This window comes from Tachypleus tridentatus, chromosome 6 (assembly GCF_004210375.1).
Source record: "Tachypleus tridentatus isolate NWPU-2018 chromosome 6, ASM421037v1, whole genome shotgun sequence".
Classification (NCBI taxonomy): domain Eukaryota; kingdom Metazoa; phylum Arthropoda; class Merostomata; order Xiphosura; family Limulidae; genus Tachypleus; species Tachypleus tridentatus.
This window is the reverse complement of record NC_134830.1, coordinates 18,476,219-18,490,674: the sequence shown is the minus strand read 5'-3', so window position 1 is coordinate 18,490,674 and position 14,456 is coordinate 18,476,219. Positions and strand designations below refer to the sequence as shown.

At 34.3% G+C, this 14,456-nt stretch overlaps 1 protein-coding gene across 1 annotated transcript in view; it reads left to right on the top strand.

Annotated features, from left to right (window-relative positions):
* Window positions 1–14,456, top strand: part of LOC143252027 (acid phosphatase type 7) — a 52,787-nt gene that overhangs the window by 21,700 nt on the left and 16,631 nt on the right. The window contains exon 5 of the mRNA XM_076503562.1: window positions 6,029–6,126. Within this exon, the coding sequence (XP_076359677.1) occupies window positions 6,029–6,126 (98 nt within the window). The remainder of the gene's footprint in view (window positions 1–6,028; window positions 6,127–14,456) is intronic.

Genomic DNA, 14,456 nt, shown 5'->3' with positions numbered 1-14,456 from the left:
TCGAGGGCTATCTGAGCTAGCCGTCCTTAATTTAGCAGTGTAAGACTAGAGGAAAGGCAGCTAGTCATCACCACCCACCACCAACTCTTAGGCTACTCTTTTACTAACGAATAGTGGGATTGACCGTCACATTCTAACGCCCCCTACGGCGTTTTTCTTTATGTAAAAACTTATTCGTGATTTTGCGAAGAATGTATATATGAAAGTAAAGAAGAATAAATAACAGTTTGTCAACCATATCCACTGCTGACGAATCTTTTCGCTCAAATAAGATAAATTATAAATCTTTGAATTTATTGTCCAGTAGTTGCGGCGCCAGGATATTTTCGTTGGGGGGGGGGGCTGAGGTAAATTGTGGAGAGGCTTCCCAAAATGCCATCAATATGAAGTATAAATGGTAAATTATAATAATGTAAATATAGATGGTAAATTATAATAATGTAAATACCAAGGTACATTTCAGAAAGGTGTGCTATTTTGAACTGCGTTTTCAATGCAGTTTTCATTGAAAACTCATACTTTGATTAATAATTCATTATTACAAATTAGAAATGACCTGTTTATGAAAATATGCATATATGTAAAAGAGGAAGTGTTTTCCATATTTTATGAATATATGTAGGTAACAATATTGGGGGGGCTGAGGGGGGCTTGGCTCATTTTTGGGAGGGCTCAAGCCCCTCCCAGCTCCCCCTTGGCGCCGCCACTGTTGTCTAGTGACTTGCTTTTGCTTCATATTCACGCAAACAAAACCTCATCCATTGAAAGTTTCGAAAAGAACCAGTTATATGTTATCTTATATGAATGTTAATGAATTATCTGTTTGTAAAACTATTCTTGAACTTAATAAAATTTACTATAACAAATTGCCATTAAAATTGGCAGGGTCAATGGACAGAACTTCGTATTATATTCACGTGGCCAGAATTTAAGCTTGTGAAATAGCAATAAAGCATTATTTACGTCAAATATTTTATATATATGTTGTTACCAAGGCTAGTGCATCATATAAACAAGGGGATGGTATATGTTATAGGTACTCTCTGCTTTTAGTATGAGTGTACAATTATAATAGTATTTTCATCATGCGAAATGATTTTCGTCTTTTCATGTGATAATTTCTCAGGTGTCTTATTTTATTTTTTTGAAATTTACCATTTACATGTTTCGTCGTCACTGACTAATATCTGTTGTAACGTGTTCTATTGTCAGGTGAGTTCTTTTGGATTATGGATAAAAATAATGCGAAACGCAGTCCATCTGAGGACAACGAATTTTTTTATTTCGTTTATGACGTTTCTTTAGGGTACTTTCACTTTGAAACAAGTTGTAGGCCTAAAATCACAAGTAATGCTTCAAAAGAAATTTCTACCTAATGGTACTATGCCTGACTTACAAATACAAATTTGAAGTAACTTCTTTGCTATACGAATGATTAACTGAATATATGAGATAATTCTCACTAATAATAGTGATTTGTATAATTCACTGAACCCTTCACTCACTTCTTCTTCAATATTTCACTGAATTAACTTCTATTTCATTTATCCTAGTTATTAGGTACCTTTATTCTCTAAATTAAACAAAATTGGTAGATAATTATACCATTATGTACCTTCTATGTATTCTAGGTCTACTTTGATAAGCTCTTTGAGATAAAGCATCACCACCACGATTAGTAGCTTCTTTCAACAAAATCAATTAGTTATGCCTTCAAAAATACAGCTTACAATACTGCCCATTCCCTGGATTCTGAAGCTTCATGAATAGTTCTAAAAGACAAATAAAACAGTCAGGTATTTTTGACGATTTTATCTTCTTCTGACCACGGTATGCAGATGTATGACCTTTTGTCTTTTATTGTCACTAGTTATCGTTTTGCTTGAGTAATTTTCCTTGGAATATGATCGAGTGAATCCATTGAAAGCTTTATCCTTTGTGATCTTCCAGAAGTAATCTTGACAGGAATCCTGAGCTCTTCACAATTGAAATTGTTTCTGCTCCTAAATTGTTCAATTGATCAGTTTTCACTGATGTCTTTCTAACGACTTTTCTCTTGAACTGTTTGTCTTCATTATTTTCATTACAACATATGCTCCTTCTAAATAAAACTTCTGGAAAACAACTTGGTAAATGTAAACATTAAATGGGTCGCACGTCTTTCTGCATGTGTTTAAGAATTCCAAACTAAAGTTGCATCTACTACAAAATATGATAACTTATTCGGACTAAAAATGTTATCATTACTACTGTGCTATTTGTTACTGCACGACCTTTACGGACAACTTCAGCCATGTCACTGCTAAATCCATTTTCAGTATTCAGTTGTTCAATTCAGCAACTTTGCCCAGTTGAAAAGCCAACTAATTATGACGGAAAGGCACCACAGGATGCACATCAGGTTCAAATATAAATAATTTATTGTGTTAATAGATGTAACAGTAAAAAACATATTATGAGGATCTATAGGTTAAATCCCAAAAATATAAGAAAGAGAGAACCGTTGTAACTGGGGAAACACAGCAATTACAACCTAGACTGTGAGAAATCAACAGCATTAGAAAACCACAAAATAAACATCAGCATTAATACTGTTTAGCTGTATCTCGTAAACTGACTTGTTGAAGCTCATAACATGGTGTTTATTCAGTCGTTAGACCTCAAAATTACATTTCATATGGCCATAAATTTGCGCAAGATAAATAAAAAATAGGATTTTAAAAACTTGCAGATAAGGATCGTAAGAAAGTAAAGAAAAAGCTGGAGATGATGTAGCTATTATTTACTCAAACTACGAATCCCTATTTTGGTTTCACGCTGTTACCTTGAATTACATTTGGTGGAGACAAAATAGGAATTTGTAGCTTCAATAAATGATGCCTAGAGTATCTCCAGCCCTGTTTCCAGATATTTGTAAGAAAGCTAACTTCAAAGGGTAATGAAAGATAACACCGTTAACACTAGAAATACGATGTATTTTAGTTTCTGTAAAATACCCCTAAAACTTTTCAATACCCCTAAAATATTCGCAGCACTTTATTTAGTATTATATAAAAGGTTTGGGTGTAATATAACAAGTAGTTTTTGCAGTAGGTTGGCAAGAGAATAATAATAAAAGGAAAAAGAATTACAAATAGGCAGTTTTGAGCGGATTTTCCTTTCCTTGTGAGCCTAAGATCCGTAATATTTTGTGTATTTTATATGTATATACTCTTAGGAGTCAACAGTAAAAGTTCTAAAGAATTGTTTAAACTGATTATTCACTGTTTAATGTGCATCATTTCCCAAACATTCTAACAGGATTTTCTGAAGTTCCTTGCGACCTTAGTTTATGAATCACTATCATTTGTCCATAATAATTTTTCGTATCATTAAAAATATCTTTACGTCATCATCAGGGGAACTGGTGTCAGTCTCATAATACATACAGTATACAGTCTTACTCAAAATTAATGTGATCAGCTAGAAAGTAAGTTAGCGCTTTAAAATTCATAGTTAAACTAAACAATAGAAGGAATAATAAATGAACGGTAAACAAAACTATAACGAGATAAAAATAAAATTTGCTACCTCACAAGACCATTACTAGTATTACGTCTGTCACATTTCAGCTGGCAGACGGCATGTTAAGCTCTGGTATCACACAAAAGGCCTCGTCGATGTCGACACTAAATACAGCAGATGGTGTGATTGAGATGCTATTACACATTACTTGCTTTTACTTACAACATCTCAGAATTCGGTTTAGGAAAATGCACATACCCCGCTTCCAGTATGCACCAAATTAAGTATCCAAGATTATTTCGTCCTCCATTAATTTCTCTCTGATCTTATACAAGCAGGATTTTACAATCATTGATATTGTGATTATTGGTCTCATTTTGAACTAATTCCTGTCCACATTCAAGCTAAACGAAATATTGTACTTTTTACATATCTATTATTATTATTATCAGCTTTTCCTTCGTTGTTGTAAACATCATTTTAACCTTCTTTTTTACAATTCCTTCTTATGATTCAGTAGTTAAGTCAGTGGGCTTATAACATTAAAAATAGATTTTCGATGTCTTAATTGAGCAGAGCACAGATAGCCTAATGTGCAGCTTTATAACAAACACGCAAATCATTTTTATAACCCAAATTTGTTTCTAACTTTACGTTATGTCATTAAAGAGAACTGAACGTTACTTTATTTCTATCTGAATTTTTATTGTCACGACACGTAAAATGGTTCTGAGTTGTTGTTTTTCCCAGTTAAAAACATTTTGCTCATATCTCCATTTCTTGACAGATTTCAGATCTAATCAGAGCTCTGACTAGAGAGCATTTCCTATTTTATTTACCTTGAATACGCTTCCGGTAATTCGATCGATTTTCGTAAATTACAGATTTATTATCACTCAGTATACTTTTTCAGATCTTGCTAACTTAATTATATACATATATATTGTTCTTATAACATCAATATTAGTTAATCATAATCTTTCTTTAAAATTATTTTATTCTCCTTATATAATCGAAGGTTTGTCTTTATCTTACAATACTCTGTACTAAAACGTAACGATATTATATACTCTGGAGTTGCGAAATACTAAGTGGCGTCGTTGAATGTTCAACGTTCAGTGATCGCAAAATGAAGGTCACTAACTTAGAAATACCCCGGGTTATTAACCTGCCGGTAATTGCAATTAATAGCTGATGTAACTTGAAGACAAACTGGCTGCTGGTACTATTCGTGAACAGGAAATTTAAACAGCGATCAGTAACCAGGTGTAAAATGTAGACACGAAAAAAAAAAAAAAAAGAGTCAAAGTATCAAAATATAATGTGTCTGTTTCTCAGAAGAGGTCCTTCACCTAGCTTCGCCATTATTTTAAAGCGGTACGGGTTAACAATATCAGAGCTTTACTTAAGGACTGTACAATTTTATTTTAACTTCATTTTTAACACATTATTATGCCTTATTTCACCTCATGTTACAGGAATAAATGATCTAAAAATGAAAATTGTTTTAATAAGTACCTTTATTTATCAAATCTAGAATGAAATTTTATAATGTTAAATATATTTTTTTAATATTTGTGTTTGTTTTTGCATAGCCACAGCAGGATACGAATTTATGATTTTAGCGTTATAAATCTGACGACTTACTACTGTCTTCTATCCCATCAAGGGATTTTTTAATATTTATTCCCTTGACCTTACTAATATAGTTGAATTATCAATTCCACAAATACTTTTACTGGTGCGCAACTTGTGATCAAATATACACCATGAAAACCCCTGAACAATATAACAGTAGAGTAAGTGAGTCCTAGCTGAAGACAACCCCACATTTTCTTTTTTGTATATACGCTTGTTCTCAAGTAAGATCATTTTAATACCCAGCACTTTTCAGCACTAATCTATGTAGTAAATATCTCTGGAAACTCCGTCAAATAAGATTTAATGTAAAATGGGCCATTCATTTTCAGACGAAATATTTATTGACAGTTTTCATTAAAATCATAAAATACTTAAAAGGAAACCTTTTTACAGGATCAAATGATAACATTGTTGGCTAAAAATATACAAAAAATTATTTAAGTTATTTTCAATATGAACTAGCGTTGAAAGATTTTAATCAGATCTTAATTATTAGTTTCAGCAGCACTCTAGATTCATCAGACAAATGATTTTGACTATTCTTCAATAGGCCAGCGATAAAAGTTGGTAACAACTTGTTTGATACTTTCAATATCAAACTTGTGGTCAGGTGGGTTAAGGCGTTCAACTCCTAATCTGAGGATCGCTGGTTTGAATCCCTATAGCTCCAAACATTCTCACCCTTTCAGCCGTGGAGGCGTTATAATTTACGGTCAATCCCACTATTCGTTGGCGGTTGGTGGTGATGACCAGCTGCCTTCCCTATAGTTTTACACTGCTAAATTAGGAACGGCTAGCACAGATAGCCCTTGAGTGGCCCTTGAGCACAGATAGTACACTGAGTATCTACGAGTTTAAATATATTTGTTTATTTCATTTACAGGATAACGCACGAGTAGGAGATGAGTTCATGAAACAAATAGAACCAATTGCGGCTTATGTACCATATATGACCTGTGTCGGGAACCATGAGCAGGCCTAGTAAGTATTTTCTTATATCGAGACCAAAAAATGTAAACTGGTCGTATATATTAACATCAATTTTATTCACATGCCTAAATTCAGGAATTCTTAAATTTAAGTTACTAAATGACGAGTTAAAAGGACTCCATAAATATTATCTATACATCACCGTTATAAGAAGCCATACTGTACTGCTTTGTTTGCTGACTTAAGTTGTGCAGGAGAGCATTGAAAAGGCGAAGCTTCAAGTCCACAGAAGAGGTGAATAAGATACGACAAATTAAAAAAAAATATGTTAGGCCTCTACGCTACATATTGTATCTTGAGTTGGTGAAACAAAATATGTAAAATCGTAAACTGTTCGTGTTTGATAACTGTTTTTGTGTACACAAGGGACATTTTAAACCTTGCCCACTGTTTATGTGTTGATAAATTGCCAACAGTCAGCTTGTCAAAATCGTTTCCATATACAACATGATAAAAGTTGAATCTATTGCACACCAAGCTAAAAGAATAATCGTGACGCTAGCACATTGTTGGAAATAACACTAGCAAATCACAATGTACGCATCACATTATGATTGTATTTATTATTTTGTTCTGTGTGTTCTTTACAATCGTATATCGATTTATATATACCACATATAACTTTGTACTTTTTAAAAGCCCTCTCAACGCCAGAAACTGGTATGTAGCTTTGTGCTTAGCTTCAAACAAACAATAAAAACTTTTTAAAATTAAATAATCGTTATTTACAAGGAGTAGTTAGAGGGCAGCTGACCGTTGAATGCTATTGTCTAATAGACAACACGTGTAGTGAATTGTTGATCAATTTCCGTGAACGAAATCTAACCGGTCTTTTACAAAAGGTTCTAAGCATCCCTTATCAGGTTTAACTGGTCCACTCCAAAAATATGCATTTATACGGGTTAATAACATTATATTAATTGCAGATGTGTTTTTTAAAAGAAAGACACAATTACAAAAGTATATGTGCATACATGTGTAACATTACACAAAATCATTTAATCAGAAATAAAAGTTGTTGATTCTATAATTCTTGAAACGTGCATAACCTATACATAGATCGAGATAACTACACACAAATAATGTGACTTTAGATAAGTATTTTAATACTTACCAAAAGGTAAGGCATTTTTTCTTTGAGATTTGGATCAGTTCTGCTGTTCACATCTTCCTGGAACCTCCTTTTCATTTTAGATACCACAGGGATTCCCCATAACATTTAAAATTAGACCAGGGATTCCCAGAAAGCTAGAAGCTGCACCAGCCTTTGGTATCTCAGCATGAGAATAAAGTAAAAAAGATATTTCAATAGACAAAAATACAACAATTGTTTTCGGGGAGTATACAACAATAGAAGCAAAATTTGTTTATTGTCAAATCTTTTTGATATAAATAACTTTGCTTAGTTACTAAAGCTAGTTTCTTTCTCGTTTTCACTTCAATTTCGGCCCAACATGGCCAGGTGGGTTAAGGCGTTCGATTCGTAATCTGAGTGTCGAGGGTTCGAATTCCCGTCGCACCAAACATGTTCGCCCTTTCAGCCGTGGGGGCGTTATAATGTGACGATCAATCCCACTATTCGTTGGTAAAAGAGTAGCCCAAGAGTTGGCGGTGGGTGGTGATGACTAACTGCCTTCCCTCTAGTCTTACACTACAAAATTATGGACGGCTTGCGCAGATAGCCTTCGTGTGGCTTTGCGCGAAATTCAAAAACAAAAACATTCTCTTTAATTTGCAAAATCAAAAGAAAGCTCAAATATCTACACCTCAGTAGTACACTTAATTTAAAAATAATATGTTGTTAAAGACAATTAAAATAAAACAATGTTGTAACTAAATAATAAGTCAACTGCTAGGTGCTTTAAACGAGTAGCTTTATAAGAGCTGCTTTAACCATATACCTATGAATCAATTTCGTAAGAAAATCAAAATATATATATATTAAAAGATAAATGTAATTATTTCCAACTGTAATAGTAAGTAACTACATATTTCATTTAAGCAATCTACTTTTTAGATGCATTTATCAATCATACGATAATTTGAAGAGTACTCGTTGTAGTTTGTCTTCAGTTTAACAAATTTATTATCCAATTATGATCAGAAATTTTGTAAACGTGATTTCAGTCTCGACTTTTGATAATTAGTCAATACAGAGCATGAGAGGTTCATCAGAACATGTTGTCATCGCTTGTTGATATAGTCCACACAAACACCATACTCTCATCATATCTTGAAAGTCAATGAATCAATCTGTTGAAATACTAGATATGGACCCGTCTATCCAGAGTTAGGCTTCTTCCATATCACAAGCACGTATCAAAGATAACCACACTCTTCATTCTGTGACTTGCATTCCTTGACAGTTTCATTGTAACATTTCTTTCATAGCATTGGTTTGCAAGCACATACACGTTAGCTACTGCAGACCTTGAACACTTCTCATAAGTTACTGTGGTACATCCTGAAAGAACGATATGTCCCTACTTAATATGAGCAGGTTTAACAAACAATTAATCGGTTTCTGTTCTGTGGCATGGTACACCATCATAATGAACTACAAGTTTTCATCTCAGTTGGTTCAATTAGTATTAAAAAACTTTATAAACGTCCTCTTGTTAGTTTGTATAACCCATTTAGGCAAACTATAAAACAAGATTGATAATATAAAAAGTGCACATTTCGACTGTAATAAGCCCCCCAGTGGCTCAGCGGTATGTCTGCGGACTTACAACGCTAATATCCGGGTTTCGATACCCGTGGTTGGCAGAGCACAGATAGCCCACTGTGTAGCTTTGTGGTTAATTCAAAACAAACAAACAAACAATCCACTGCAATAAATATTTTACCCAATCCAGATAACAGCTAGTTATTGTAATTAACTCCCTCATCCATGTTAATTTCTTTCGCTGTGTTAAACCGGGCTATCCAATGTTCTACCAAACATATTAGGTATATATTGTGCTGAAGTATCAATATCAGTCAAGAGATACGCTTTTATTCACGTAGTGGAATAATTCACAACAACCAGCACATTTGATTTACATTATTCAGCCTTTGGAACAGGAACAAAAAATATCTATGGATATTCTCTGAAAAGAAAAACCAACAATCTTGACTCAAATGTTATCTGCCTCAGAACCCTATCGATTACTAGCTACAACACAGGTCAAGTACCAAACCCCAGTGGTTGATAACAATGGTCTGGCACATCACGCTATCCTACACTTCTAAGTCCTTAGGCAAGTGTCACAGATTATGTGTATCTGTGGAACTTTCCTCAGTCTATATTGGGTACACTTCACCCTACTCAGGTTAGATTTGGGTCCTACAAGTGCTCTTTACAAATATTCTAAAGGATTATTGATGGTATCCAGTCACTAATGAAATCTCCTGTAATTCCATTCCCTCTTTATGAATGTATATTTTTTTATTATAGGTTTGTATCGTTTTTACATAACCCATTCAAAACATATATTAAGTTAATTTTGCTTTAGTTACTTATTGCTTCTGCATGGTTCTCTGGAGAAAACACCTAGTTTGCCCATTAGAAAGATAGCTGTAAAGTTACACTCAGTGTACAAAAGTAACCAGTGTTTTTTTTGTCCAATGGTACATAAGGGGATAGATTATTTTTTAATGAAAATGACTATTAATACAAGTAGCAATAAAATGGTGCTTTCTCTGACTGAAACCGATTTTATTGTATTTACAGACTGTTAATTTTCAACTTACACAACGTCCCAATAAGGACAATTGTCTTTTGTACTTTATAAATGGTCTACTCTAAATGTAAGCTTTCTACCATACAGACAGTGCTGGACAAAGACTACAACTTCAACTTTTTGGCCATGCATAATTAGTATTCAGAAGCTGTTAGTGTATGCTACTACACATTATACTTCATCCTACAACTGCGATAACATTATTCTAAGTACGCTATTACTATAGTTCAAAGTACTGTAATGAGTATGCCAACACTGGAGGCTCGACCATAAGGTCTAGTGAAATTTGGAAGTGATCCTCTGTGGTATTCTGATATTAACTGATAACCTAGAAATATTAGATAGGTCCACTGTATAATTATAATTCAGCATGATAAGACATAAAATGGCTGAGTTTTAAGCTAAGAAAAACAAACTGGACATGATGTGTAATTCGAAATAAACAATACTCGCATATGATACAGGATGGTCATCTTCTCTGGTTCTATGAGTCAGTTAAGTTTTCTTCCTGTGAATCATCTCGCTTAAAACACCTCGTATAACTGTGCACGTTTAACGCTTCTTAGTGAACCGGAAACATCAGATTTGCCCATTTCAACCAGCACTACCTCGTGAATTATAATTCTCATTCAACATAAAGGAGGCTTCAGCCTCAAAGTTTCACCTACTTTGCTAATGAAAAACATTGCTTTTGTTGACCTTGGTGGACAATTTTAAGCATTTCAGCCACACTCCCACGAAAAGAACAGACACTATCTCTAAAGAACAACAAAAATAGCCAGGCTGACTCCTTTTTCAAAGACTTTTTTAACTTTGAATATATTCTTAATCAACTTAACCATAAAGCCTTAATGGCCAGTTTTGATGTAATCTCCCTCTTCGCAGAACTCCTCATAACTGAAGTCTGCAAGATAGCCTTAGAAATTTATATCCAAGACCCCAACCCATTGATACACATCCCCAGTAACCAATTAGTAACCATTACGGAATTCATTACCACCAAAACTAATTTTGTGTTCAATAACAAATACTACCTGCAAATAAATTACCTAAGTATGGGGAATCCCGTGTCATCAACATTTTCATGACAGAGATTGAATCTCAAGCGATCAATTCAGCCTTACATCCACAACTATAGTGGTAGAGGTATGTTGATGATACAATTGCAGGATTCACATCTACAGAACACACACTTAGTTTTTTTAAGTCACATTAACTCGGTACACCCCAACATTAAGTTCACCTGTGAACAGGAAAAAACTAGTCAAATAGCATTTCTTAACCTCAAGATCACTAGAACTGATACAAAAGTAAAAACAGAAATCCACAGAAAAATCACCCATACTGGATTATACATTCCCTGGGACTCAGCACATGAAATAAAACAAAAACTCAACGTGTTAAGAAACCAAATAAACACAGCCACTAAACTACACTCACCTGATAAAACTAACGATGGAATGAACAAAAAAAAACAACACTTCATCAACATCAACAAACTTCCTCAAAAAACCGTGGAAAAAATTATACGCACACACCTAGATCAACAACAAACTACAAAACCTTGTACTGCTGAATACCACATGTTCCCGACATCGGCGAAAAATAACCAACATTTGGAAAAAAAACTTATAATGTAACACAACATTCCAGTAAATACCAAATTTATTCAAACACTAGGTACAAAACTAAAGTCTATACTATGTAAAAACTATACTGACAAACACAACACCACCATAATTTATAAAATACAATGCAACAACTGCTACGACTTTTATATTAAAGAAACGAGCAGAAAAATGGAAACTAGATTCTGAGAATACAAAAAAAAACAACAATTTCACACGTTTTTGAACATTGCAAATCAAATAAACACAACTTATCCATAGAAAATACCCAGATACTAAGTAGGGAAACAAACATAAACAAACACAAATTCAAAGAAGCCCTACTTATACAGTAACTAAAACCAAAATTAAACCAATATAAAGGAACACCTTTATGCCTATACTAATTAATAACCTAACATCCCACTGCAACGCCCCCTATAGTCCCATACCCGTTTATACTCTCGTCCCTAAGACATGTATCCGGCAACGGTCACTTGCAAACTCTCACTTTCTTAACCTGAGGATGATGTAGGAAGGTCGAAATGTTGTTCTCTCCTTATCAATAAAAGTGTAAATACCCATATCAGCCGTTCTGAGATAGATTTTATTTAAAGTGGGTTTCTCGTCATCAAGAAATATAGCTAGAACAAGACCAACATAACAGTTTACTTAAGCCCGGCATGGCCAAGTGTGTTAAGGCGTTCGACTGGTAATCCGACGGTCGCGGGTTCCCATCCCGCTCGCACCAAACAGGCTCGCCCTTTCAGCCGTAGGGGCCGGTCAATCCCACTATTCGTTGGTAAAAGAGTAGCCCAAGAGTTGGCGGTGGGTAGTGATGACTAGCTGCCTTTCCTCTAGTCTTACACTGATAAATTAGGAACGGCTAGCACAGACAGCCCTCAAGTAGCTTTGCGCAAAATACAAAACAAACAAACAAAACAATTTACTTTCCCACACGTTATGGGAAACTGCATAGGCTCAGACTAAATGAAATAGGAGTATTCATAGGAAGAAGAAGTCAGAAAATGCAAGGTGTGCCTGAGTGCCGCACCTTTGACCTTCTGATCTACAGTCCAGCTCACTACCCACTAAAATGCCCAACCAACTTTATTCAGGAATACAAACTGTGATACCTAGCTTGAAAAGTATTTTTAAATGCCTTCATCGCATATTTTAAAACCCAACTTTTGTTTCAAGATAATTTTTAGGGTGTTTTTGTTCCTTGAGAAAAGAACTTGGAGTTATATATCTGGCATGGGTTCCATAATTCTGTCTCTTTTATTGCTTGAAATTCAGTTGAAATTATAGAAAGTCAGATTTCTGCTTTCAATATTTTTGCCTGGAGAGCCTATCAGTATTCTGCGTTTATTACATAGTTACTTGATGGGGAATATCAAAAATTGAACCTGAGAATATCACAAAAGTAAAAAGGTTATATTACAGTATTTCAGTTATATTTTTCTTCCATTATTCCTGGTATTAAACAAAAGGCTTTGTTTACAGAGATGCGCAATAAGCAGGTACAGTTCAAATGCTATAGTTTGATGCAGTTGCCAGCTTATTACAGGTGACCTAATAATTGTAAAAAATGTATCAAACTGCATTGTATATTTTTCTTACATTTTATCAGACTATGAGTGAAGTATCCTTAACTAGCAAAAAAAAATATCTCTTACCATAATAATTTTGCTTTTATTTTTAACGACTGCCTTTAACTCTTAATATAACATATTACACATAATATTATTATGTTCAGTAGTGTACGAAAGTCATGTAAAACTAGTCTTCTCAAAGAGAACTGGTGTGTATGAAAATGTAAATATAGTTATTACCATGTGTGTGTGTTTTAACAGTATCTTTAGATCTGAATTCAATACACCAGGAGCTGTTTGAGTTCATCATATCATTTTGAGAGCATGTCTATGCTTTGTTTGGTTAGTGTCTCAGCTAGAATGCTGTCTTCAGTGCTTATGAGCATCAGTGCTTCGAGATGCTCTACCGTCAACAAACTCCCCAGTCTTGTTTTTATGTTTAGCTTACAGAAACGTCTCTCACAGTGGTTTGGTGTTTTATTACACAAAGCAACTAGGCTGTCTGCGCCTCTCACGGAAGAAAGTGATATACTTTACGTAAGTTGTCATATAGTTTCAGTATAGAATGTAGTTCTTAAGCAAGTGAAAGGCACACGTAAAACACCATCTGCTCTTCTGAGACGTTTTGTATAAAATTACGTCATTCTACTCTGTGTTCAGTCTCAGATGTATCAGCAGTGTTACCTATTCCTTTTCCAAGGCAGTGTACTAGTCTTATAAACTTCGAATAACTTCAGATGTTACTTTTGTATAATCTAGGTGTGACATGAACTATTTTATTCAGTGATATGGCAGACAAGAGCTTTCTTTACCCCAGCAAAACACTTTAGGTCATACACTGCATGTTCTGTGGTTCTTCTAGTCAGACTTCCTATTGCTTGATCAAATATCACATTAAAAGTGTCAATCCTGCATGTAGCTGTTTCACCTTCCACACATATTGCTTCATCATATTTAGTTTTTCGTTTCTCTTCCTTCTGGCAGGTAATTCAGCTGACACCTTGACTTTATCACATTTTCAACATTTCACAGATCTAGCCAATCAATGTTGTACAAAATTTCCTTCGTTCATTTGTCTGGCAAATTCATCTGCTTTAGCTACAATACTTTACATGTCGTCCCTCAGTGGTCTCAGTTGAACTATATATTCCTGTATTTATCTCCAAGCCAGAATTAAATCAGGTTCACTTGTTTGAAGATATTCTGTTATAGGTATGATTGGACCTAAAGGCTTGAGCGGTCAAAACTGCTTCAGATTGGAACACAGCAGATAACGCGATGACGCTTTGCTATAAGAAAACACACACACCACACTATTTTCCATCAATATTTTGATATGTGAAACATATATTGTGATTTTTAAAATAAACTACGAACCTGTTTTTAATCTTCAC